Genomic DNA, 24,937 nt, shown 5'->3' with positions numbered 1-24,937 from the left:
CTGTAAACTTTTTTTTTTTTGGTGCGTGCAATTGTCGGGTATATGTTCCCGACTTACGCAAAATTTGACTTACGCAAGGCGTTCAGGAATAGAATGCTTGAGTAAGTTGGGGAGCGTCTGTACTAAAATTCAAGCAATGATATTGAGAATGCAGAGTTGCCTGCAGAAATGAGCACAAGGCTGAGAATTAGGGTGCTAATCCTGACTCTGCCAATGACTCATATCTTCTTAGGCAAGTGATTTCACTTTTCTGTCTCAGTTTAATCCGTAAGATAGAGAAAAAAATTTGTGTAACATGCACATCATGTTAGTTCCTTTTTCAAAATAAAGGAAGATATTAAAAATATTGGTTATGTTTAGGGCTGTCAAGAGATTAAAAAAATCATCATGATTAATCACACCATTAAACAATAACAGTGTTTATCATTTATTTAAATATTTTTGGATGTTTTCTACTTTTTCAAATATATTGATTTCAATTACAACACAGAATACAAAGTGTACACTGCCTACTTTATATATTTGCAAATATTTGCACTGTAAAAATGATAAAACAAAACAAACAGTATTTTTCAATTCATCTCATACAAGTACCGCACTGCAATCTCTTTAAAAGTGCAACTTACAAACATAGGAGATTTTTGGTACATAACTGCACTCAAAAACAAAACAATGCAAAACTTAGCCTGCAAGTCCACTCAGTCCTACTTCTTGTTCAGTCAATTGCTAAGACAAACAAGTTTGTTTACATTTAAGGCAGATAATGCTGCCCACTTCTTATTTACACTGTCACCTGAAAGTGAGAACAGATGTTCACGTGGCACTTTTGTAGCTGGCATTGCAAGGTATTTATGTGCCAGATATGCTATACACTGGTATGCCCCTTCATGCTTTGGCCACCATTCCAGAGGACATGCTTTCATGCTGACGACGCTCGTTAAAAAATAACGTGTTAATTAAACTTATGATTGAACTCTTTGGGGGAGAATTGTATGCCTCCTACTCTGTTTTTCCTGCATTCTGCCATATATTTCGTGTTATAGTAGTCTTGGATGATGACTCAGCACATGTTGTTCATTATATGAACACTTTCACTGCAGATTTGACAAAATACAAAAAAGGTATCAATGTGAGATTTCTAAAGATAGCTACAGCACTCGATCCAAGGTTTCAGAATCTGAAGTGCCTTCCAAAATCTGAGAGGGACAAGGTATGGAGCATCCTTTCAGAAGTCTTAAAAGAGCAACACTCCAATGCGGAAACTACAGAACCTGAACCACCAAAAAAGAAAATCAACCTTCTGCTTGTGGCATCTCACTAAGATGATGAAAATGAACATGCGTTGGTCCACACTGCTTTGGATTGTTATCGAGCACAACCCATCATCAGCATGGACGCATGCCCTCTGGAATGGTGGTTGAAGCATCAAAGGACATATAAATCTTTACATCATCTGGCATGTAAATATTTTGCGACGCCAGTTACAATAGTGCCATGCGAACCTCTGTTCTCACTTTCAGGTGACATTGTGAACAAGATGTGGGCGGCATTATCTCCTGCAAATGTAAACAACCTTATTTGTCTCGATGATTGGCTGAACAAGAAATAGGACTGAGTGAGTTTGTAGGCGCTAAAGTTTTACATTGTTTTATTTTTGAATGCAGTTTTTTTGGTACATAATTCTACATTTGTAAGTTCAACTTTCATGATAAAGAGATTGCGCTAGAGTACGTATATTGAGTGAATTGAAAAATACTATTTCTTTTATTTTTACAGTGCAAATATTTGTAACAAAAAATAAAGTGAGCACTGTACACTTTGTATTCTGTGTTGTAATTAAAATCAATATATTTGAAAAAGTGGAAAACATCCAAAAAATTTATATAAATAGTATTCTATTATTAACAGCTTGATTAATCTTGATTAATTTTTTTAATCACTTGAGAGCCCTAACTACAATCATTCTCCAGTACGTAGAGAAAATAATTTAATTGTAGTAATATACTGACAAGAACATTAACATGTAGGTAAAATACATGGCTTTTCCCTGTCACCATTTTCCCTGTCACACTATACTTAAAGGGAATCATTCTTCTAAGGCCTCTACATAACATTATTCAAGATACTGTGGTTTGCAGCTACATAGAAAACATACTTGTGCATGTTTCCATTTCTTTGTTACATTACCCACAGATTGTGTATCTGAAACTGCATTGTGTGGTTGATTTAACATTAAATGACCCCTTACAGAAAGGGCAGTAGAGTATCAATGAGGATATTTTATTCAGAGGTTTCGGGGTTTTGCAAATTCACAATACAAACAAATACATTGTGTTGTTCCTTCTGAACTTTATTGTCAAATCTTGAATTAGATATATCTAACTTACCCCTTTCTATATCTTGAGCCTCATATTTTATTTCAAAGTTCTTGTAGGAAGGATATTGCTTATTCTGCCTGTTGTCAGTTAAACACATTTGAGGAGTGACCTATAAATAGGCTTCCATTAGTTATTTGTTGAGTAACAATACTTTTTTTTTTTTTGCTTAAAACGCATAATTCAATATTTTTCCAAGTTTCACACTATAGATGCGCTAATTAGCTATAGAAAAACTTTTGTTCAAGATTTCAATCATTTTACATTTTGAAATCAGTATATAATCCCTTGGTAATATCAGTTGCATTGCATCCTATTGTTAGCACTGAGATATATGCTAAGAAATGCCAATTCTTGGATGCAGTGTAAAGATCAAAATTATATTTTATATACTGTTCTAAAAATATGTCTGCATAAAGAATAGGATTTAAAAATGTTATCTTATAAGAAGGTTCCAAAGTAAATGTTCAGGAAACTCACTAAAGGTGGTGTTCTTTTCAGGCTGGAAGAAATTTCACTCTCTTGATGTTTTGACATTTCTAAGCCTGGTTTTTCTGCCGCAGAACTAGAACTAAAAAATAACATGCAACTTTTGAAAATACAGTAACTCCTCACTTAACATTGTCATTATGTTCCTGAAAAATGCAACTTTAAGTGAAACGATGTTAAATGAATCTAATTTTCCCATAAGATTTAATGTAAATGGAGGGGGTTAGGTTCTAAGGAAATTTTTGAGGGGCAAAAGGCATTATATATTGTACAGTACTGTACTGTGGTTTGGAAGTGCCCCTGGCTTATCCCACACAGACACAGCCTGTTGCAGTAAGGATGCTAGGAAGCACCTTCACAGCAGCAGCAGCAGCTTCCCTGGAGAAGAACAGGCACCAACTTTGCCGGGGAATGCTCCAGGCCTGCCTCTTCCCACCTCCAGTCCACCTCCTGTCTGAAGCATGCCACATCCCTGCACCTTCCCCCCAGTCCCCAAAGTCCTAAAGGCCGGCAATCAGCTGTTTGGCGATACTTAGGACTTTCTGGGAGGGAGGGGGAGGAGTGGAGACGCAGTGCTTCCCCGCTCCTCCCTCTCCCTCCCAGAAAGTCTTAAGTGTCGCCAAACAGCTGTTTGGCAGTGGGGAAAGTGCTGAGAGGGAGCGGGAGAAGGCGGAGAAGCGGAACTTGTGCAATGCTCCCTTGTAAAGTCGCTGCTCTTCCACAGAATCTTACAAGCAGTGGACAGAGCAGGTAGCCAAATGACTTTAAAAGGGAGCATTGCACAACTTTAAATGAGCATGTTCCCTAACTGAGCAGTGATGTAACTTTGAAACAACGTTAAGCGGGAGGACGTTAAGTGAGGAGTTACTGTAGATTATAAATTTTAATATAGTCTCCTGTTATTCAGTGTAATTTTCAAAATGGATGGTCTCTACCAACTCTTAGTAGATTGAAGACGAGGAAAAAATAATATATAAACATCAACATATCCAGTGTAAAAGATAATAAAGTTTAATGTTTTAATACAGAGTTTTAGAGAGAGAACAATAATTGTACATTTGAAAATTCTATAAACATACTAAATATTAACAGAGAAAGAAAAAAAAAGTAGTTTGTCCCTATTGCTAGGAATATTCTACCATTTAATTTAATTAAGATTTCTAGAAAAACAGTTGTCTGGAAGTTAAAATCAATTATTTGATAATGTGACACATACTAAAAGAAAAATATCAATTCCAGGAAACATTTTAGAGGCCTTTCAGTCATCCACTGTAATACTACCTTACTGTCTCTTACCTACTTTTATTAATAGAATCACTATCCCTCTTATGCAAATATTTTGTATACATTTTGATGTAACCAGCAATTCTTTAAGTTGCTTATCTGCAGCTATATTTTTCATTTTAAGAATATATTTCATGTTACTCAGTCTGACTACATTTAACATGATTCAGAGAAAGTTTAAAAGTAGCTATGAGATATGATTTGCTTGATTTTTAAATCTTCTCTTACAAGACAAATAATTTTGCAATTAAACAGTAATACTGGAAGTTTTATTTCTCTTTTCCCTTCATCCTACTTATATGAGGTCACAATATGGCAAGCATTTATTATTCTGCTATGCCATTCTTTTATGATACAGTATTTAAACATACATGTTTTTAAAATACCGACAAAAGAAAACTGGAAAATTATCTACATTGTCAGAACATTTGTTTAAAGATAGAAATCTGATAAGCTGCACTATTGCAGATTTATGTGTTATCCATTAGCTACAAAAACTACAGTCAGTTCCATTACATCACACCATTTTCCAATAGCTTCTGAGTGATGTAATATGACACTGCTTGTGTAACAAAAAAAGTAATACAGAAACATTTGCAGGTTCCATGTTAGAGACAGCACAAATAAAATTACTCTTAATTTAATGGGCTCACTTTAACCGAACGCTACTCAGGAACCTTTAATGATACTTACAGGGCAATTGTCAGATTCTATACTTTTAGATCTATTGTACCAGCTTTGTGTTGGCTTGTAGATATGACAAGAACACCAAATATGTAACACTAGCCCTTTGTTTCTAGAGAGACAGGAAATATAAGTGCAGTTCCTAGAGCTGCTTGTTCACGAGGTCTGTTCAGATGAAAACCAGAATTTTTTAATCTTCACTGAAGTACTGAAACATTTTTCATAATTTTTCATTAGTTTGGACCATTTTTGTTGTTCTTGATTTCTTTTAATAATTTTAAATAAGAAACTTGAAACTGGTCTGTTGAACTTTATCTGTTGTAGTCAGACAATTATTAGTGACATCTCCTTTGAAAACTATTTACACAAAAATTAGCGGAGAGGTCAATCTTGAGTATATTTAATACAGTGGATTTTCTGAAAATATATATTTAGAATCTGTTGCTGTTATTCTTTATAAATGAAAGTTTATCTTTCAGCAGCGGCTGAAGAATAATCTCTTTCAAAATAATTCAGAATTTCTTTCAAAATGGTCACCTTCTCCCGTTATTCTCAAATCTCTTTCCTCTTGAGAGGCCAGGCTTATTGCATCCTGTTTATCAAGCTACCTCCCTCCCCTGACATACGTAGGGGAGGAATTTATGCTGTAGTATGTGGACTATGGTATACAGCAGACATGGAAATGATATGGTGTGTGACTATGTGTGAGGGAATAAAAGCTATGCACTGTTGGGTGGCTTAACTTCTCTTCCCTGCTCAGATGACGAAAAGGAACATGTGCTGAGCCGCACTGCTTTGGATAATTACCAAGCAGAACCCATTGTCAGCATGAACACACGTTCTCTGGAATGGTGGCTGAGCCATCAAGGGACATAGGAATCTTCAGTGCATCTGGCATGCATAGATACCAAATACAAGAGTGTAAACCATATCAATGTGGACTGTTTTCTCTGCCCCTCCCTTAGTTTGAGGTGGTCATGCCAGGAGGAAAGTATTTATGGTAATTAACCATTAGAACAATTCACTCAGGGTCATAGTGGATTCTCAATCACTGGCAGTTTGTTAATCAAGATTGGATTTTTTTTTTCTTCTCATTTCTTAAAGATTTGTGCTAGTTCCAAGGGAATTATTTTGGGGAAGTTCTCTGGCCTGTGCTATACAGGAGGCCAGACTCAATTATCACAATGGTCCCTTCTGACCTTGGAATCTATGAATCTAAGTAAATATCTTGTGACACTGGCTACAACAGTGCCATGCAAACACCTGTTCTCACTTTCAAGTAACATTGTAAACAAGAAGCAGGCAGCATTATCTTCTGCAAATGTAAACAAACTGGTTTATCTGAGCTACTGGCTGAACAAGAAGTAGGACTGAGTGGATTTGTAGGCTCTAAAGTTTTACATTGTTTTATTTTTGTATGCAGGTTTCTTTTGTACATAATTCTACATTTGTAAGTTCAACTTTCATGATAAAGAGATTGCACTAAGTACTTGTATTAGGTGAATTGAAAAATACTATTTTTTTTACAGTGCAAATATTTGTAAACAAAAATAAATATAAAGTGAACACTGTACACTTTGGATTCTGTGTTGTAATTGAAATCAATACATTTAAAAATGTAGAAAATATCCAAAAATATTTTTAAAAATTTAAATTCTATTATTGTTTAACAGCACAATTAATTGCGTGATTAATTTTTTAATCGCGTGATTAATTGTGATTCATTTTTTTAATCGCTTGACAGCCTTGCTTGTTACCTATTAGCGCTGCAGACAACGCATCTATGGAACAGCGATCTGGACTTCTTTCAGACTTGCACATTAACAACAGAACTGTCAACTATGTGTTGAATGGAAAAATCTTTATTACTGGTGAACATATGCAAGCCAGAAATAACACAGCTTGAATTTAAGATCCCAGACAGAAACTGAATGTTGAATGGTAGGGAAAATACACTTTTTTCTTCGTAAATTGAGAAACTCTGAACTGAAGGTCATGAGGATACAAACATAGAAATCTACAATACTATTTGCATACAATTACTTTGCAAAGTAAAACCTCACTCAAATAAAATCTCACTGCCAAAAGTGCCAACCTGCTTTTTCAGCTAAACAGAGTTGAAGTAACAAGTGAAGTTCTTACACAAAAAAACAAAAATACTCACAATATTTATTTTGCGCTCACTTCTGGTCTATACCTTAATCTGAACATATAAATAAAAATTGTAATTACTTACGTATAAAGAAGGTCGTCTTTCACTAACTGTCAAGAAAAAAAATGAACTCTTAGTTTTTAAACAAAAAGATTCCTACTTAAAGCCAAAGAATAACTGTAAAAAAAGCCCTACTGTACCTTTGAAGGAACATAAGAAGAAAAGATTGAGAGCAATTTTGACTCTACTGATAATGGGGGCAGTGAATCCAATGGTATACCCAGGACTAATTTTTCTCTCATGCTTTCATACCTAGCCTTCAGTTCTTCAAAAACAGACAACAAAGACGACCCTAGTTCAGTCTTGGCAATGTCACTTTTAAAATTCCTGAAAAAATATAAAAAAGCACTTCAAATACCTAATAGGACATTCCAGTTACATTATTGCATCAAGAATTATCAAAAAATATTTTATGGTGCCTCAAGATTTTTCATGTCCCTACACCTCCCCCACCACATACAAAGAAATCTATTATTTTAAATAAATGTTAGCTTAATCCATCTTGGTCTTTTGTGATCTCTAATGCAGTTTTATTTGTGGACTTTCCTTTTTACAAGAATTTCTTTTTTCTATATAGATTCTTGCATAAAAGTGTTATGGGACTCCTTCACTTTGCCCTTTGACAGAATGCTTATTTTTAATTATTAAATTAAATAAATAAATTTTAATAAAAACAAATTTAAAAAATATAGTAGGACAATTTGTTTCCTATTTGTAAATTTGTTTTTTCATTAATACTCACCAATCCAGAGTTATTTCTGTGTAAGATCCACCCAAGGGATCAACTGGAGACAGTTGAGTCTAATTTGTTTCCCCAGGGCACAGTAAGTGTATTAAAAGGCAGATTGAAATATACCTCCCTCAAAGATAACAAGTGGATCTTAAATCACTTTAAACAATCTCCAAGAATTCAACCAGGCTGGTGGGCATTTAGTTTAAGAGAATATAAATTGAAGATAAAACCGAACAATGTTCTATTTTCTTTCATGGTCTATCGACCTGGAATCTGAAGTGGCTTTGGATGCAACTTCCTAAGATTTTTTTTTTCCAAAGCAAACTAATAAATCATATTCCATCATGCAGAATCATACTGACCTTCACATGGGTCATCAACAGGACTGGGAGCTTTAAATCTACTTCACAGAACTCTTATCATTTGAGCTTACAAAGTAACTAGTAGGAACAGGCTGTTACCCTTTACGTGGACAAACCAGCAAAGGCGGATGAAACACAAACTTTGCCAATGGGTTGCAAAACTATTTGCTAGCACAAGAAGACTGAGGCTCAGGAATCATGGGTTCAATTCCAAGTTCTGAAGAGGAAGTATGATTTAGTGGTTATAAACTCTTTTGTCCCTGTCCCAGCCTCACCCCCAGCCTGTCTGACCCTTTTACTCCTAACTGTCCTTGGGACCCTGTCCACGTTCCCTCTTTTCTTCTCCCCTAACCATCCCCCCTCCACTGCTCAGTATGAATCTGCACCTATTCATTCTGCCAGCTCCTTTCTCTGTCTCACTTGGCTTCTATTTCCCCTGTGCCTCTCTGTTCCTACCGTAGCTCTCACCCTCTGGGATTTGCATCAGGCTGCTTCCTCCTTTGTGCTGTCTGGGCACCAGCAGTGGTACAATGATAGCATAGTGCCAGTACCTGGCGCTACAGTGTCCACGCCAGCTCCTGGAAGGGAGCATGTTCAGTCACTCTGCAAAGACTTTCCTGTAACTTTGTTCTTGGAAACAAGTGAACTGATTTAGCAGAAATTTTCAAAGCGCACGCACAGCCTGAGGCAAACACCTGTTATGGAAAATTTCAGGCTGAATGGTTAAAGTATGACAAAGTGAAAAGCAACTGAAAACAGGATGTAATAATGGAAAGTGTCAGGCAATCTCAACTATATGCATCACCACCTGCTCCACCTATAATAAAGCAGTCCTATTCAGCAACTAATGCCCTTCCAACAGTACTTAAACAAAACACAAAATATTACAGCAGGGACAAAAGTATATAAAGAATTAGGCCAATTATTACTAGCAATTTGAGCTCTGTGACAAACACCATCATCTTCTGATTGGGTCAAAATACTCTGATGTTTTGGCATTACACCCTAAGAATATGTCTTCAGCAGAACCGATTAACTGGTCCAGTGAGTGTATTTGAATATATATTACAATGGCATGTGTACAAGAATGCATACAGTATTTTTCATAGCAGTGACTAATGTTAATTAGATTTGGAATATTTTAATTTCACAAGATACTATCAAATAAGTAACACTTATTTGGTTGACACTCAAATGGATTTTAGGAAAGCATTTGCTGTTGCTCTCTTTAGATTAACGAGAAGCTGGATTTCTTAAATTCTATCCTATTGAGAATATTACATATCTGTTTTATTCTAGAGAAATAAAATTAACGCATGCCTGTTAAAACATTCCCTTTCTTCCAGAACAAGTCTGTAAATCTTCCAGCAGTGCTGATGACACATCCAATAGTGAGTTCTTAGAAGCTGCAATTCTGCTTTTATAGCTCTCTGCAGCATCATCCTACAACAGTTTGATGAATAATTCTTCTCAATTTCTTTGCGAAGATGAAACATCCTTTAAAAGGAAAAATATATTATTGAATTGATTAAGCGACAGAATATTTCTTAATTTATTGTGTATGTATTATCTTGACATTTGTATCACTTTCAGAAAGTATTTCTGTCTCTATTTTAGAAGGAAAACTTGAAACTTAGAATCAGTTAATTCCTTCTCTCCACTAGCCAAATAGGAAAAACAGTACTGCACAGTATCAAGCATGGTGGCTTTCACGTTATATTGATCCCTAACTAAGAAGAGGAAATGGCACTACTGCTCTAGTCATCTTTATGCAGAAAGTGCAGTCATAAAAATGATACGAAGCTCAGTGGCTCTGTTAATCTTCAGTGCAAGCATTCTAAATAATGTTTTTGTTGATTTCTTAATTTGCTTATTCAGAGAACCTGAAAACTATTAAGTAAATTCTACATTTAACACTGAGCAGCCAGAAATACAAATATTTACAATTTATGACATACCTGTCAGGATTTTCTCTTAAATCTCTGACACTCAACTTATTTTTCAACTCCAAAGGATCCTAGAAACAATCATTTAAAAGAAAATAATTACACAATCTGCATTTACTGACATTGAAAGAGATAGAGATATAATTATTTTGTTTTAAAAACCGAGTTTATTTCATGTTGCTCAGTGAGCTCGAAATTACCTTAATTTGTGAACTCCATTCAGTTGCTGGGATTTCACTGTACATACAATTTTCCCATGTCTCAGTAAACCATGAGGCAATCTGGTCTATACTGCCGCCTACACATGACAAATCTGTATTGCAGGCAATACTTCTACAGGTCTCACTCTGCCATTCTTCAGACTTGATTTTGTTCATCATTGTTAACTTTGTGTTGTTTGCTTTAGATACCACAGAAGCATTAGCACTAGTAGCTCTGCTTGTAGTGAAACAAGCCCTAAAATCAGAACTTGCATCAACAGTCTGGTTAACTGTAATTTTATTATTACTTGTAACATTATTCAAGGATGTGAGGCACTTAATTTCTGAGTTAGGAAAATCTACTTGATGGCTGGTACTATTACCAGCATACTTATCTGTAACTTCTACACAAGACAAATGACCATCTTTCATCGGAATTCTGGGAAGTGCAAAAGAAAAATCTGGTTTCCTTTCAACAGTTTTCTGGCTGCAATCATGACAATCAGAATTAAATGCAGACAAAAATGATTCTTCACAACTACAGGAAATTGAACTGTCTGCATTTTTCATAGAAATCTGTGTGGATGTCACAGAAGATCTTTCCCATGGTAATACACAAGTATTTCCATGCTTCTGCAACATGCTGTTAGTGCTGTGACCATCTCTCATTTTAAACACCTTTTTTATAGCCATTTGTGATGACTGTGCAACACCACAAGAAGAAACAGCCTCCATCTTCTGTTGATTTTCTGAACTGCTCATGGAGAGTGATTTTTGATAAGCCCTTTCTCTATTCACAACAGTATCACTTTCAAATGAATTTTCACCAAGCATACTATGATATGTATCTTCAGTTTGTTCCTCTTCATGATTTTCACATTTCAGGCCTTTGTAATCTATCAGTGATATGGAGTCCTGAGATGTTTTTGATAATTCTGGTATAGCTGCTTTATTATAAAACTCATCAACAGCACCATAATTCAAGGCCAAAAAACCATCACCTAATTTGCTAACAGGATTTTGCCCACCTATGGCTCCATCACATATAACTTCATAAAGTGGCTCTACCAACTCCAGAAATTCTGAATTTTGTGTCCTTGGAGTTTTAATTTGCGCAAAAGGCACATATGAGGTATTCTGACCAGAATAATCTTGCTCTTCAGCACTGTGATACTCTAGTTGTGAGTCTTCATCTACATCACTCTCCTTGTAACTGAAATGCATATGGTTGCAGACTTTTCCCAACATACCAGCTTCACTTTTGTCTTCATACACTTTGGAAATCCGCTCTCTTATTTTATTGTAAGTTTCAAGTTCTGCATCTAGTGATGAACTGAAACAAGCTAAGCTTTGATCTGCAAACTTTAATTCTGAGACATTTATGGAATATGCCTGGCCTGAAACAGAGCAGCTGATGCCCTCTGCAAGTTCACCAGACAGAGTATCAACACAGTCAATTTCATCAGACTTGTCTATAGCATAAGATGGTTCAGTGAAGACTCCTGTTTTATTTTTATCACTGATGTTTTCTCTTTGTTCCATGGTCCAAGTATCAGAGTTGTCACTAGAAGCAATCAGCTCAAACACAGTTTCCTCCAATTCACTTTCACTATAAAATCTCGAAGTCAACAGCTTGTTTTTATTTATCGGTTTCTCACCTGATTAAAAATAAGAAGAGAAATTCAAAATTATCTATTCTGCACAAAAATATCAATGTATAAAACATTTTGTCAGATAAAATAGAAGTGGTATCACGCTGTGATCAACTGTGTTGTGATAAAAGTCAAGGTTGTATGGTGTGTTCTCTAAAAACAGAAAATCTCACTGAGAAGTCATCAGGTAAACCATGAAAAAACCCCAGAAAGATTTGCTATTCTTACTTATTTTAAGTATAATGAAAATACATTTTATCTAATAAAATTCCAGGCATCCCCACAATCCAGTTAGATGAAACACTGCTCCTTCTCTTATCACTCAGGCAAAGGCGGCAAAGTAAACTTTCCATCTTCTCACTTTTCTCACACTTAAAACTTTTTAAGGCTCGGCTTGACAAAGCCCTGGCTGGGGTGATTTAGTTGGTATTGGTCCTGCTTTGAGCAGGGGGTTGGACCAGATGACCTCTTGAGGTCTCTTCCAACCCTAATCTTCTATGATTCTATGAAATATTTATTTCTTAGCTGAACCATCAGTTCTTTTTTTATTGGTATACTGTGAGAAATTTACATAGTACATTACTGAAGTTGTGATAACATGCAAATAGTTTTGATACAGTATTGGAGTAAGGTTGTGGCACAGGAGACTTCTGATACCCCAGAAACCATTTTAAATGAGTAGAGCTTGTCTAAAAAAAGGCAGGTAGAAGTGAAAGAGTGGAGTCCTATGTCTCTCGAGAACCAGAAATCCTGCAAGTGCGGATGGAAAGCCACCTCCTCATTTCAAGGATGGATATGGTATAATGTCCTACCAGCAATATATCTACTTGGAATGGAACTGCAAACTGTGAGAGGAGTTGGGATACGTAAGTGGGAATTCTGTGAAAAGTTAACTTCAAAGAAACAAAGTTACAAGTAATTTCTTGTTCCTTAAATATACAGGTCACCAAAATATTCCCACTTATGACTCAAAAGATTGAAACACATCTCAAAATAAAACAATACAATAAGCAGGGGAAAGCACAACTGGAACCAAATAGCCAGAGACTTTGCTGAAAAGTGGTCAGAGATCAACAGCATTGGCTGCATCATGCCAAATTTCTCTTGGTACCACCTGTACATGGTGTTGAGGTGGGGGCAGTTTCACCTAGGAAGCTGGAATTTAAGGAAACCCAAAAATCTTCAGGCCCAGGAGGGAATCTCAGATGTCTCTTGTTAGGAGCACAAGCCCAAAGAGAAGATATCCTGTAATTAGGGTGCTTTGCTTATGTATGTATGTATTTATTTATTTACAGTATGGTGAACAAAAACAAGCTTCTTAGAACTTGATGAAAAACTCCTGCAGTAAAAGGCTTAAATCTCAACAGAGGGGAAAGCCACCCCACATTTCTTTTGAAGAGGCAGTAAATAGTCCAGTGTGCTTGGAACAGAGCAAGATTAAAGTGGCTATACCGCTGTTTCTGGCTCAATAGGAAACCAGTTTAAGTATAATTTTGTCTAACAGATAGATTGTCATAAATGTCATAAGCTAACTTGCTAAACATCTGAGCTTTGAAAAATATTTATTTAGCCAGGTGCAAAGATCCATATTGGTAGAAGGAATGAATCTGGATCTAGAAGACAGATTTGACCCTAACTTCTGAAACAAGCTCTGAAGATAGTGGCAAGGGAAATGAAAGATCCACTTGTCACAGGAAGTGAATCTAAATACCAGAATCGGTAAGCAAAAGTCGAAGTTATGAGTATGTGAGCTCTGTCCGGCATCAGCTTCCTGAAGATTAAAGTAATCAGAGGGATTGGTGGAACTTTATACAGGAAGTCATGACTCCCATTGATGAAAAATACCTAGAATTTTGACTGAATTTTTTATCTACACTATGTAATGCTATAAATTTTGATCTTTAGCACAAAGCCTAAAAATACTTTTTCAAAAGAGAAATACAATATTAATATTTCAAATATGGTATAGGTTCACTGGTCAGAGAGGCAGCTAATTGACATATATTTTTGTCTTGTCTACCTTACTAATCTCAAATACCATATATTTAATATATACTACATTATCAGTTACTTTAAAATTCCACTATGATTTTAACAATTTCCATCCCACCATCAACCTCAGCCTAGACCAATCCACACAAGCAGTCCATTTCCTAGACACTACTGTGCTAATAAGAAATGGTCACATAAACACCATCCTATAATGGAAACCTACTGACTGCTGTACTTACCTACATGCCTCCAGCTTCCATCCAGGACGAACCACATGATCCAAGCTCTACGATACAATCACATTTGCTCCAATCACTCACACAGAGACAAACACCTACAAGATCTCTATCAAGCATTCTTAAAATGACAATACTCACCTGCTGAAGTGAAAAAACAGACTGACAGAGCCAGGAGAGTACCCAGAAGTCACCTACTACAGGACAGGTGCAACAAAGAAAATAACAGACTGCCACTAGCCATCACCTTCAGCCCCCAACTAAAACCTCTCCAGTGTGTCATCAAAGATCTACAACCTATCCTGAAAGATGATCCCTCTCTCTCTCACAGATCTTGGGAGACAGACCAGTCCTTGTTTACAAACAGCACCCCAACTTGAAGCAAATACTCACCACCAACTGCACACTATGCAACATAAACATTAACCCAGGAACCTATCCTTGCAACAAAGCCCAATGCCAACTCTGTTCACATATCTATTCAAGTGACACCATCATAGGACCTAATCACATCAGCCACGCCATCAGGGGCTTGTTCACCTGTACATCTACCAACGTGATACATGCGATCATGTGCGAGCAATGCCCCTCTGCTATATACATTGGCCAAACCGGACAGTCTCTATGCAAAAGAATAAATGGACACAAATCTGACACTAGGAATCATAACATTCAAAAACCAGTGAGAGAACATGTCAACCTCTCTAACTACTCAGTGACAGCCTTGAAGGTGGCAATTTTACAACAAAAACACTTCAAAAACAGACTCCAAAGAGAGACTGCTGAACTTGAATTAATATGCAAATTAAATACAATTGACTTAGATTTGAACAGAGACTGGGAATGGTTGGGCCATTACACTAATTTAATCTATTTTCCCATGTTAAGTATCCTTACACCTTCTATGGGTCATCTTGATTATCACTTCAAAAGTTTTTTTTCTCCTGCTGATGATAGCTCATCTCAATTGATTGGTCTCTTACAGTTGGTATGGCTACTTCCACCTTTTCATATTCTCTGTACGTATAAATATATTCTTGCTGCGTATTCCAGTCTATGCATCTGATGAAGTGGGCTGTAGCCCATGAAAGCTTATGCTCAGATAAATCTGTTAATCTCTAAGGTGCCACAAGTACTCCTGTTCGTTTTGTATAGAGAACATTATTAATCTAATGAAAGCAGAATTAACTCATCTGGAGTTTTCAGAAAAGCATTATGATTCTCTAGAACAGGTATTCAGAAGCATTCACTGCAGTAGTACTAGTTCTCCAGTAATGACATCTCATTGCCCCTGGAGTAAGAGCAACTGTTGGACAGAAGGAAATAATACATAGGGGTCTGATATCAGAAGATTGGAGAATGGTTCAAATATAGTGAACGGAGCAGTTGTTCCCGGATGAAAATATAAAGGGGGTGCTGAGTAAGTGATTCCCTCAGAAATAGCAGGCATTACAGACAACACAGACACTATTGGTGAAATTGTATTAAAATAAAATGAACATGACATGATTTAAGATTTGTGGCATTTAATCCACACATGTGACCTGGTGACAGTATGCCAAAAACAGCTGTATGCACAATGAATCCTTTTCCGTAGAGACTGTCCAGTTTGGCCGATGTACATAGCAGAGGGGCATTGCTGGCATATGATGGCGTATATTACATTGGTGGACGTGCAGGCGAATGAACCGGTGATGGTGTGGTTGATCTGGTTGATCTGCTATGTACATCGGCCAAACTGGACAGTCTCTACGGAAAAGGATAAATGGACACAAATCAGATATTAGGAACGGCAATATACAAAAACCTGTAGAGGAACACTTCAACCTCCCCGGCCACACTATAGCAGACCTTAAGGTGGTCATCCTGCAGTAAAAAAACTTCAGCACCAGATTTCAAAGAGGAACTGCTGAGTTTCAGTTCATCTGCAAATTTGACACCATCAGCTCAGGATTAAACAAAGACTGTGAATGGCTTGCCAACTACAAAACCAGTTTCTCCTCCCTTGGTTTTCACACCTCAACTGCTAGAAGAGGGCCTCATCTTCCCTGATTGAACTAACCTCATTATCTCTAGCTTGTTTGCATATATATACACCTGCCCCTGGAAATTTCCACTACACGCATCTGACGAAGTAGGTATTCACCTACGAAAGCTCATGTTCTGTGGCCTGCCTTGTGCAGGAGGTCAGACTAGATGATCATATTGGTCCCTTCTGACCTATGAGTCTATAAGGTGCCACAGGATTCTTTGCTGCTTTTATCATTATTTCAGTATTATCTACGTCCTAAGGAAATAATGAATATATTTTGCTTACTAAAGTAAGGCTGTGATTGGTAATTGTTATTCCCCAAGAGATACAACCACTACCCAAATATAGAAACTTGAGCACACAAATGATGCCACACATTCCTTTTTACTTTATATGATGCATTATCAACACAAATATTTTTGTGGGATTTCTGTCCTTTTTTCTTTTTTTATTTAATAATCTATTGTATTCATCTATTGTATTTTCAATTAACTATCACAGGTGCCTCTTGTCTGATAAATCCAATGAAATAAATATGGCAAACAGCAAACTTTATACTGCTCAATCCGTTTGATCACCCACCCACTAGCTAATTTCAATATCAAATATTTACACAATAAATTCAGAGAACTTCATTAATGTAATGTTATGGTTGAGATTTTAAATATGAAAAGTCATGAAATCCTGTGTTACGTTTTCCACTGCAATCATTTCTCAGAATCCTTGAACATAATGGCCCCAATTCAGCGCATCTTAAACAGGAGTACAACTTATCACCCACTCACAAAACAGTTAAATTTTGTTCATCAACTTTAATGCCTTAATTTTAGGGCTTAGTTACATTTACAGGTAAGAACTAATAGGTATATCTACCAGTTCTAATACTTCAGGCTTTTCTGACTAGCATATTGGAAACAAATAGTAAAATTGTAGGAATGGAAAATAAATTATTTTCCCCATCCTTAGGACAGTAACTCAAAATCAAATTTAAAAGATTAACACAGAAAAGCAGGATCTTTAGGCAAATCTCTCATCCCGCATTAATCTCTGTACAATCTACAAAAAAGCAAATTTATCTTCCGGGATTAAAAAAATAACATGACTTCTGAATGACTGTTTTCTACTAACTCACTCTACATAACTACCAAACTAACATTGTCAATATTATGTGAACATGCAAATGTACAGTAGTATATATTTCAAATGAAAATCCAAGCCTAAAATTAAATTTGAGCTATACTTATATCAGTGATAGTGTAAACATAGAAGAGGGAAACGTCTTTCTATTACTTAAGCCTCTGAAAACTTGTGCTGCAACATCAGTTGTAGGTCCCTGCTCGCTACTTTGCTGACTATACTTTTGTTGTAGCAACTGCAGAGGTTCAGGGTGGGCACAGACAGCTGCAGCGGCACAGGAGTCAGCAAACGGAGCTGTAAACAGGGGAGTTTGAGTGGGACTTCTGCTGGAGGAGAAGGTATTTGTAGCTATTTGTAGTTGTATTTGTATGTGTGGAGGCTGGCAGAGGCAGTGTACTGGGAGAGAAGCTGAGCCCTGATTAGGGGGTGGGACTTCTCTAACTAGGGGTCCTATAAAGGTAGCCAGCTGCAGCGGCACAGGAACCAGCAAACAGAGCTATAAACAGGGGCGTTTGAATGAGAGTTTACAGGGGGAGTTTGGGGGAAGACTAAGAGGCAGGCAGAGGAACACACAGGCTACTGAAGGGAGTGTGCAGTGTTCTAGCAGTGTCCTGGTGCTTGTTTTGCTGTGGGTGGTGGTGTTTTGGGTTGGTTTGTGTTTCCCAGATTTACAAGATTTAGGCGGGAAGCCTATGACAGATACAGAGGCAGCAGTTGTAGTGACCAAAGCAGTGGAAGACACAATGAAGATGACTGGATGTGGAAGCTGCGGCATGTACATGATCCTGGAGGGGGTACCTGAAAAGAGTTTTGTCTGCATGAAGTGCTGCCTGATAGAGCTGATGGAAGAAAAGGTCCGAGGACTGGAGATGCAAGTGGAAACTCTGGTAGAGTGTAGAAGGGGTGATGGAGCAGAGACATGATGAGGCTGAAGGGAAACGCTCAGACTTGCAGATGGAAGTAGGACCAAAGAACTCTGAGGGGAGACTGCTGGGTGAGGAAAGTGGATGGTGAAAGCATGTGACTACGCAACCAGGCAGAGGAAAAGACGGACTAGGGAAGGAGCAATAGAGCTCAGAAACAGGTTTGCGGAGTTGGAAAACGAACAAGGGGCACAGCAGGTGGTCGCTGAAAGTGAGAGGGCAAGGAAGAAGAGAAGCGCAGCTAGCCCTTAAGGAGTGGGGATGAGTCAATGGAGATGACACCAAACATAAGCCCCAGGAGGATACGGGATGGGCTGCAGAGGATTGCAAGGGTGAACAGGAATCAAGAGGACTTGCAGCGAGAGGGAACAGGGAATAGACCGGAGAATCGAACTGTTACCAGGAAAAGGCAGGTCTATGTGATTGGGGACTCCTTATTGAGAAGAATAGACAGGCCTGTAACCAGAAGTGATACAGAGAACAGAAGGGTGCGCTGTCTGCCTGGTGCTAAAATATGGGATGTGGACCTGAGGCTGAAGAGAATCCTAATGGGAGCGGGAAAGAATCCGCTGATTGTCCTTCATGTGGGAACAAAAGATGCGGCTAGATTCTCGCTGGAATGTATCAAGGGAGACTATCCCAGGTGGGGAAGACACTGAAGATCACCTGAGCCTCGATTTCCTTAAGCGAGACTCTGCCTGTTCCTAGAGAAGGGCAACAAAGGTGTGACAAGATTATGGTGATCAACAGATGGCTCAGGCAGTGGTGCTATAAGGAGCGCTTTGGGATGTATGACCACTGGGACAGAGGACTGTTCTCTCTGGATGGACTTCACTTGAGTAGGGAGGGAAATAGACTTCTAGAATGGAGGCTGGCACAACTGATTAAGAGAACTTTAAGTAAGGAATTGGGGGGAGATGGTTGGGAGATGTCCAGGTAATCTCCATGCCAGACTTTAACATTGAGAGGGAAGAAAACAAAGCAAGAAAGGATACTGTCGTGGGTAGGAGAATGGACACACGGAGGAAGGGTACTGTAGATACAATTCTAATGGGTGATACTGGTGGTAGAACGTCTGGGCCTAATTGGGTAAAGAATGTGAGTGAAGCCAAACAGCAACAATTAAGATGTTTGTACACCAATGCGAGGAGCCTAGGTAACAAAATGGAGGAACTAGAGTTACTAATGCAGGAAGTGAAACCGGATATTATAGGGATAACAGAAACATGACGGAATAGTAGTCATGACTGGAGTACAGACATTGAAGGGTATGTACTGTTTAGGAAAGACAGAAATAAAGGTAAAGGTGGAAGAGTAGCATTGTATATCAATGATGAGGTAGACTGTAATGAAATTAGAAGGGATGGAATAGATAAAATAGTCTGTCTGGGCAAAAATCACATTGGGAAAGAAAGCTACTAGTGCCTCCCCTGAGATAGTGCTTGGGGTGTGCTATAGACCGCCGGGATCTGATCTGGATCTGGATCGAGACCTTTTTAATGAAGTAAATACTAGTGGGAATTGTTTGATCATGGGAGATTAACTTCCCAGATATAGAGTGGAGGACAAGTGCCAGTAATAATAATAGGGCTCAGATTTTCCTAGATGCGATAGCTGATGGATTCCTTTACCAAGTAGTTGCTGAACCAACAAGAGGGGACGCCATTTTAGATTTGGTTTTGGTGAGTAGTGAGGATCTCATAGAAGAAATGGTTGTAGGGGACAACCTTGGTTCGAGCAATCATGAACTAATTCAGTTTAAACTAAATAGAAGGATAAACAAAAACAAATCTGCGACTAGGGTTTTTTATTTCAAAAGGGCTAACTTTAAAGAATTAAGGAAATTAGTTAGGGAAGTGGATTGGACTGAAGAACTTCGGGATCTAAAGGTGGAGGAAGCCTGGAATTACTTCAAGTCAAAGTTGCAGAAACTATCAGAAGCCTGCATCCCAAGAAAAGGGAAAAAATTTATAGGCAGGAATTGTAGACCAACCTGGATGAGCAAGCATCTTAGAAAGGTGATTAAGAAAAAGCGGAAATCCTACAAGGAATGGAAGCTGGGAGTGCAATGAAAGCAACCTTATTGAGGTCAGAACATGTAGGGATAAAGTGAGAAAGGCCAAAAACCATGTAGAGTTGGACCTTGCAAATGGAATTAATAGCAATAGTAAAAGGTTCTATAGCCATGTAAATAAGAAAAAAACAAAGAAAGAAGAAGTGGGACCGCTAAACACTGAGCATAGAGTGGAGGTTAAGGATAATCTAGGCATGGCCCAATATCTAAGCAAACACTTTGCCTCAGTCTTTAATGAGACTAATGAAGAGCTTAGGGATAATGGTAGGATGACAAATGGGAATGAGGATATGGAGGTAGATATTACCACATCTGAAGTAGAAGCCAAACTCGTACAGCTTAATGGGATGAAATCAGAGGGCCCAGATAATCTTCATCCAAGAATATTAAAGGAACTGGCACATGAAATTGCAAGCCCATTAGCAAGAATTTCTAATGAATCTGTAAACTCCCGGCAGTCTATCGCACACCCCAACTGGAGAATTGCTAACATAGTTCCTATCTTTAAGAAAGGGGAAAAAAGTGATCCGGGAAACTACAGGCCTGTCAGTTTGACATCTGTAGTATGCAAGGTCTTGGAAAAAAAGTTGAAGGAAAAAGTAGTCAAGGACATTGAGGTCAATGGTAATTGGGACAAAATACAACATGGTTTTACAAAAGGTAGATCGTGCCAAACCAACCTGATCTCCTTCTTTGAGAAGGTAACAGATTTTTTAGACAAAAGAAATGCAGTGGATCTAATTTACCTTGATTTCAGTAAGGCATTTGATACGGTTCCACATGAGGAATTATTAGGTAAACTGGAAAAGATGGGGATCAATATTAAAATTGAAAGGTGGATAAGGAACCGGTTAAAGGGGAGACTACAACAGGTCATACTGAAAGGTGAATCGTCAGGCTGGAGGGAGGTTACTAGTGGAGTTCCTCAGGGATTAGTTTTGGGACCCATCTTTTTATTACTGACCTTGGCACAAAAAGTGGTAATAAAGTTTGCAGAAGACACAAAGCTGGGAGGTATTGTCAGTACAGAGAAGGACCAGGATATCAAACAGGAAGATCTGGATGACATTGTAAACTGGAGTAATAGTAATAGGATGAAATTTAATAGTGAAAAGTGCAAGGTCATGCATTTAGGGATTAATAACAAGAACTACTGTTATAAGCTGGGCAGGTATCAGTTGGAAGTAACAGAGGAGAAGGACCTCGACGTATTGGTTGATCACAGGATGACTATGAGCTGCCAACGTGATATGGCCGTGAAGAAAACAAATGCAGTCTTGGGATTCATCAGGTGAGGTATTTCCAGTAGAGATAAGAAGGTGTTAGTACCATTATACAAGGCACTGGGGAGACCTCATCGGGAATACTGTGTGCAGTTCTGGTCTCTCATGATTAAAAAGGATGAATTCAAACTGGAATAGGTTCAGAGAAGGGCTACTAGGATGATCCGAGGAATGGAAAACCTGTCTTATGAAAGAAGACTCAAAGAGTTTGGCTTGTTTAGCCTAACCAAAAGAAGGCTGAGGAGATATGATTGCTCTCTATAAATATATCAAAGGAATAAATACCAGGGAGGGAGGGAGAGGAATTATTTAAGCTCAGTACCAATGTGGACACAAGAACAAATGGATATAAACTGGCCATCAAGAAGTTTAGACTTGAAATTAGACAAAGGTTTCTAACCATCAGAGGAGTGAAGTTCTGGACAGCCTTCCAAGGGGAGTAGTGAGGGCAAAAGACATACCTGGCTTCAAGACTAAACTTGATAAGTTTATGGAGCGGGATAGCCTAATTTTGGCAATTAATTAGTCTTTCACTACTAGCGGTAAATATGCCCAATGGCTTGTGATGGGATGGGATCTGAGTTACTACAGAGAATTCTTTCCTGAGTGTCTGGCTGGTGAGTCTTGCCCACATGCTCAGGGTTTAGATGATCGCCATATTTGGGGTTGGGAAAATATTTTCCTCCAATGCAGATTGGCAGAAGCCCTGGGGATTTTTCACCTTCCTCTGCAGCGTGGGGCACGGGTCACTTGCTGGAAGGTTCTCTGAACCTTGAAGTCTTTAAACTATGATTTGAGGACTTCAATGGCTCAGACAGGTTTGATACAGGAGTGGGTGGGTGAGATTCTGTAGCCTGTGCTGTGCAGGAGGTCAGACTAGATGATCATAATGGTCCCTTCTGACATTCAAGTCTATGATTCTATGAAAAAGGAATCTGAAAATAGAGGCAAAGATCCATGATGAAGAATCTGCCTTAGGGCATGCCTACATGGAGACTATGTACATGGTAAACAGAGATGTAAATCTACAATGCTTTCACCTGTCGTGTACTAAATTGCCGTGGAGACACTGCTCCAGTTCATTAAAAGTTCTGTGGTGCCCATTGTGTACTGGTGTTTCAAAAATACAAATACTAAGGCCGTGATCCTGCTACTTGTTGAGTGGACAGACCCCAGATTTCAGTGAAGCTCCACCTGGGCGGAGCGGTCTGCCTGTGTAGAATGAATTACAGGATCAAGGTCTAACCACCCATTTCCAGTATTTTATGCTGTAGACAGTGTTGCCTTTAGATACAAGACCTTCTGAAAAACATAGGGAAAAAGAAACTCAATAAAAAGTTTTGAAAAATCTGATATTTAGAATATTTGGGAAAATCTAAGTGGCAACTATCAGGAAAGTCTCTCCTTCTGACATGGAAACCTTTTTACCATAAATACTATATACATGCTTAACAATAAATTCAGTCTCCCATGGAACTTCCAGAGAGCTGTATGTTTTCCAGATGTTTAAAGAAATCTCTTAATACTCCCCCCAAGTTTTTTTTCAAATGAGTTATGTACAAGACACTGGATAGCACTGATGTGTGCTGCAAACCGACCTCCAAACCAAACAAAAAGCTAAAAACCAAGCAACACAACCCCAATTAATCTGAAGCATACAGTGCACAACTTCTACATAATCAAAGAAATCACAACTGCCCTTATTTCATGCTTCCTAAATTTAGTCCACTCAGCTTTGTAAATATGGCACTCATCATCCCCGCTGTTTCAGCAAGCTGTTCAATATGTCCTAGTACAGTAATGTTTAGTGTTTAACAGTTATTAACTCCAAATAGATTTAATTTTGAAGACTGAGGTTCTCCAAATATTTGTCTCAAAACAATTATTTTACAAACAGGCACATACTTATTAATTTCATTAAGAAATGTAATTTAGACCTTAATCCAAACATTTATTAGGTGTGGAACCCCACTGACTGTAATGTGGGACCCAGTCACACTCAGCAATTTGCAGGCTTCGGATCCAAATTAGATTATTTAACTGAAATAAAAGGAAACTCATTATGATTGCTGAAGGGGCAAAAATGCCACTGTTGTGTATTTATCTAGCTTAATGTCTTACACAGCCCATTTTTGGAGTACCTGAGCATCTGAGAAGCTTTAATCTATTTATCCCCAACATAGGCAATGCTGTTATCCCCACTGGAAAGACTGGGGAGCAAGGCACACAAAGCAAGTCTACACTACAAAATTAAGTCAATCTAAGTTTCATCAACCTACAGGCACCACAGTAATTAAAGTGCTTTTGCGCATCCACACTATGTTCCGTGTGTCACTGGTGTGAATACCCACCAGGAGCACTTGCACCCAATTAACTATCAGTGTGGGGCATTGTGGGACACTTCTGAAAAGCGGCAATAGTCAGTGTAAGCAACGCAGTGTCTACGCTGCACTGACTAACTACATTGACCGAAGTGCTATGCCTCTTGCCTAGGTGGAATTAACTTGGTGTAGTAAGTGAATGACATCGCTGGGAGCGACATTTTAGGGCTTGTCTCCAATACAGAGGTAAGTTGACCTAATTTACACTACTCCAGCTATGCGAATAACCTAGCTGGAGTCGATGCAGGGTAGGTTGACTTACCCTGGTGTCTTCACTGTGTGGCATCAATGGGAGACGCTCTCCGGCTGACTTCCCTTACTCTTCTCAGGGAGCTGGAGTACCGGAGAGTGCTCTACTGTTGATTTAGCAAGTCTTCACTAGACCAGCAAAATTGACACCTGCTGCATCGACTACAGCAGCTTCCATCTCCCTGGTTGTAAAAACAAACCGTCAGTGTAGACACAAGCTGCCTTACGCTGACCTAAGTCTGGAGTGTAGTAGACCCTGCTGACTTTAGGACTTGTCAAGGTTACACAGAAAGCCAGTAGCAGATCTGGGAACTGACCACCACTCCCCCGATTTGCAGATGAGCATCCTACCCTTGGAAGCACATGTTGCAGGAATGGGTGCTGGGGGGGGGGCATAAGCAGGGGGAGAACATAAGAACGGCCATACTGGGTGAGACCAAAGGTCCATCTAGCCCAGTGTCCTGTCTTGCAATGCCACGTGCCCCAAAGGGGACGAACAGAACAGGTAATTCTCAAGTGTCAATTGCCAAGCCCCTGTGGCCCATTCCCAGCTTGTGGCAGAGGGTGGATGCTGCAGAAGGGGTGTGTGGGGGAGGGGCAAGCCCAGCTCAAGGGCCAGGTGCAGCAGGCGAGGGGAGCAGGCCAGAGAACAGGTGCTGCAGGGTGCAGGGCACAGACCCCACGACAGGCGGG

The 24,937-nt window shown here is 38.6% G+C and overlaps 1 protein-coding gene across 1 annotated transcript in view; it reads right to left on the bottom strand.

The window, feature by feature from the left end:
• RBM44 (RNA binding motif protein 44) overlaps window positions 1-24,937 on the bottom strand; it is a 39,475-nt gene that overhangs the window by 14,225 nt on the left and 313 nt on the right. Inside the window, exons 2-8 of the mRNA XM_050916119.1 lie at window positions 10,286-11,943; window positions 10,098-10,156; window positions 9,460-9,636; window positions 7,185-7,371; window positions 7,069-7,094; window positions 2,856-2,946; window positions 2,388-2,487 (exon numbers count right to left, since the gene is read on the bottom strand). Of these exons, the coding sequence (XP_050772076.1) occupies window positions 2,388-2,487; window positions 2,856-2,946; window positions 7,069-7,094; window positions 7,185-7,371; window positions 9,460-9,636; window positions 10,098-10,156; window positions 10,286-11,827 (2,182 nt within the window). The 5' untranslated portion in view covers window positions 11,828-11,943. The remainder of the gene's footprint in view (window positions 1-2,387; window positions 2,488-2,855; window positions 2,947-7,068; window positions 7,095-7,184; window positions 7,372-9,459; window positions 9,637-10,097; window positions 10,157-10,285; window positions 11,944-24,937) is intronic.

Source organism: Gopherus flavomarginatus, chromosome 10, assembly GCF_025201925.1.
Source record: "Gopherus flavomarginatus isolate rGopFla2 chromosome 10, rGopFla2.mat.asm, whole genome shotgun sequence".
Lineage (NCBI taxonomy): Eukaryota > Metazoa > Chordata > Testudines > Testudinidae > Gopherus > Gopherus flavomarginatus.
The sequence above is the reverse complement of the archived record's forward strand: the minus strand, read 5'-3'. Positions and strand labels throughout refer to the sequence as shown.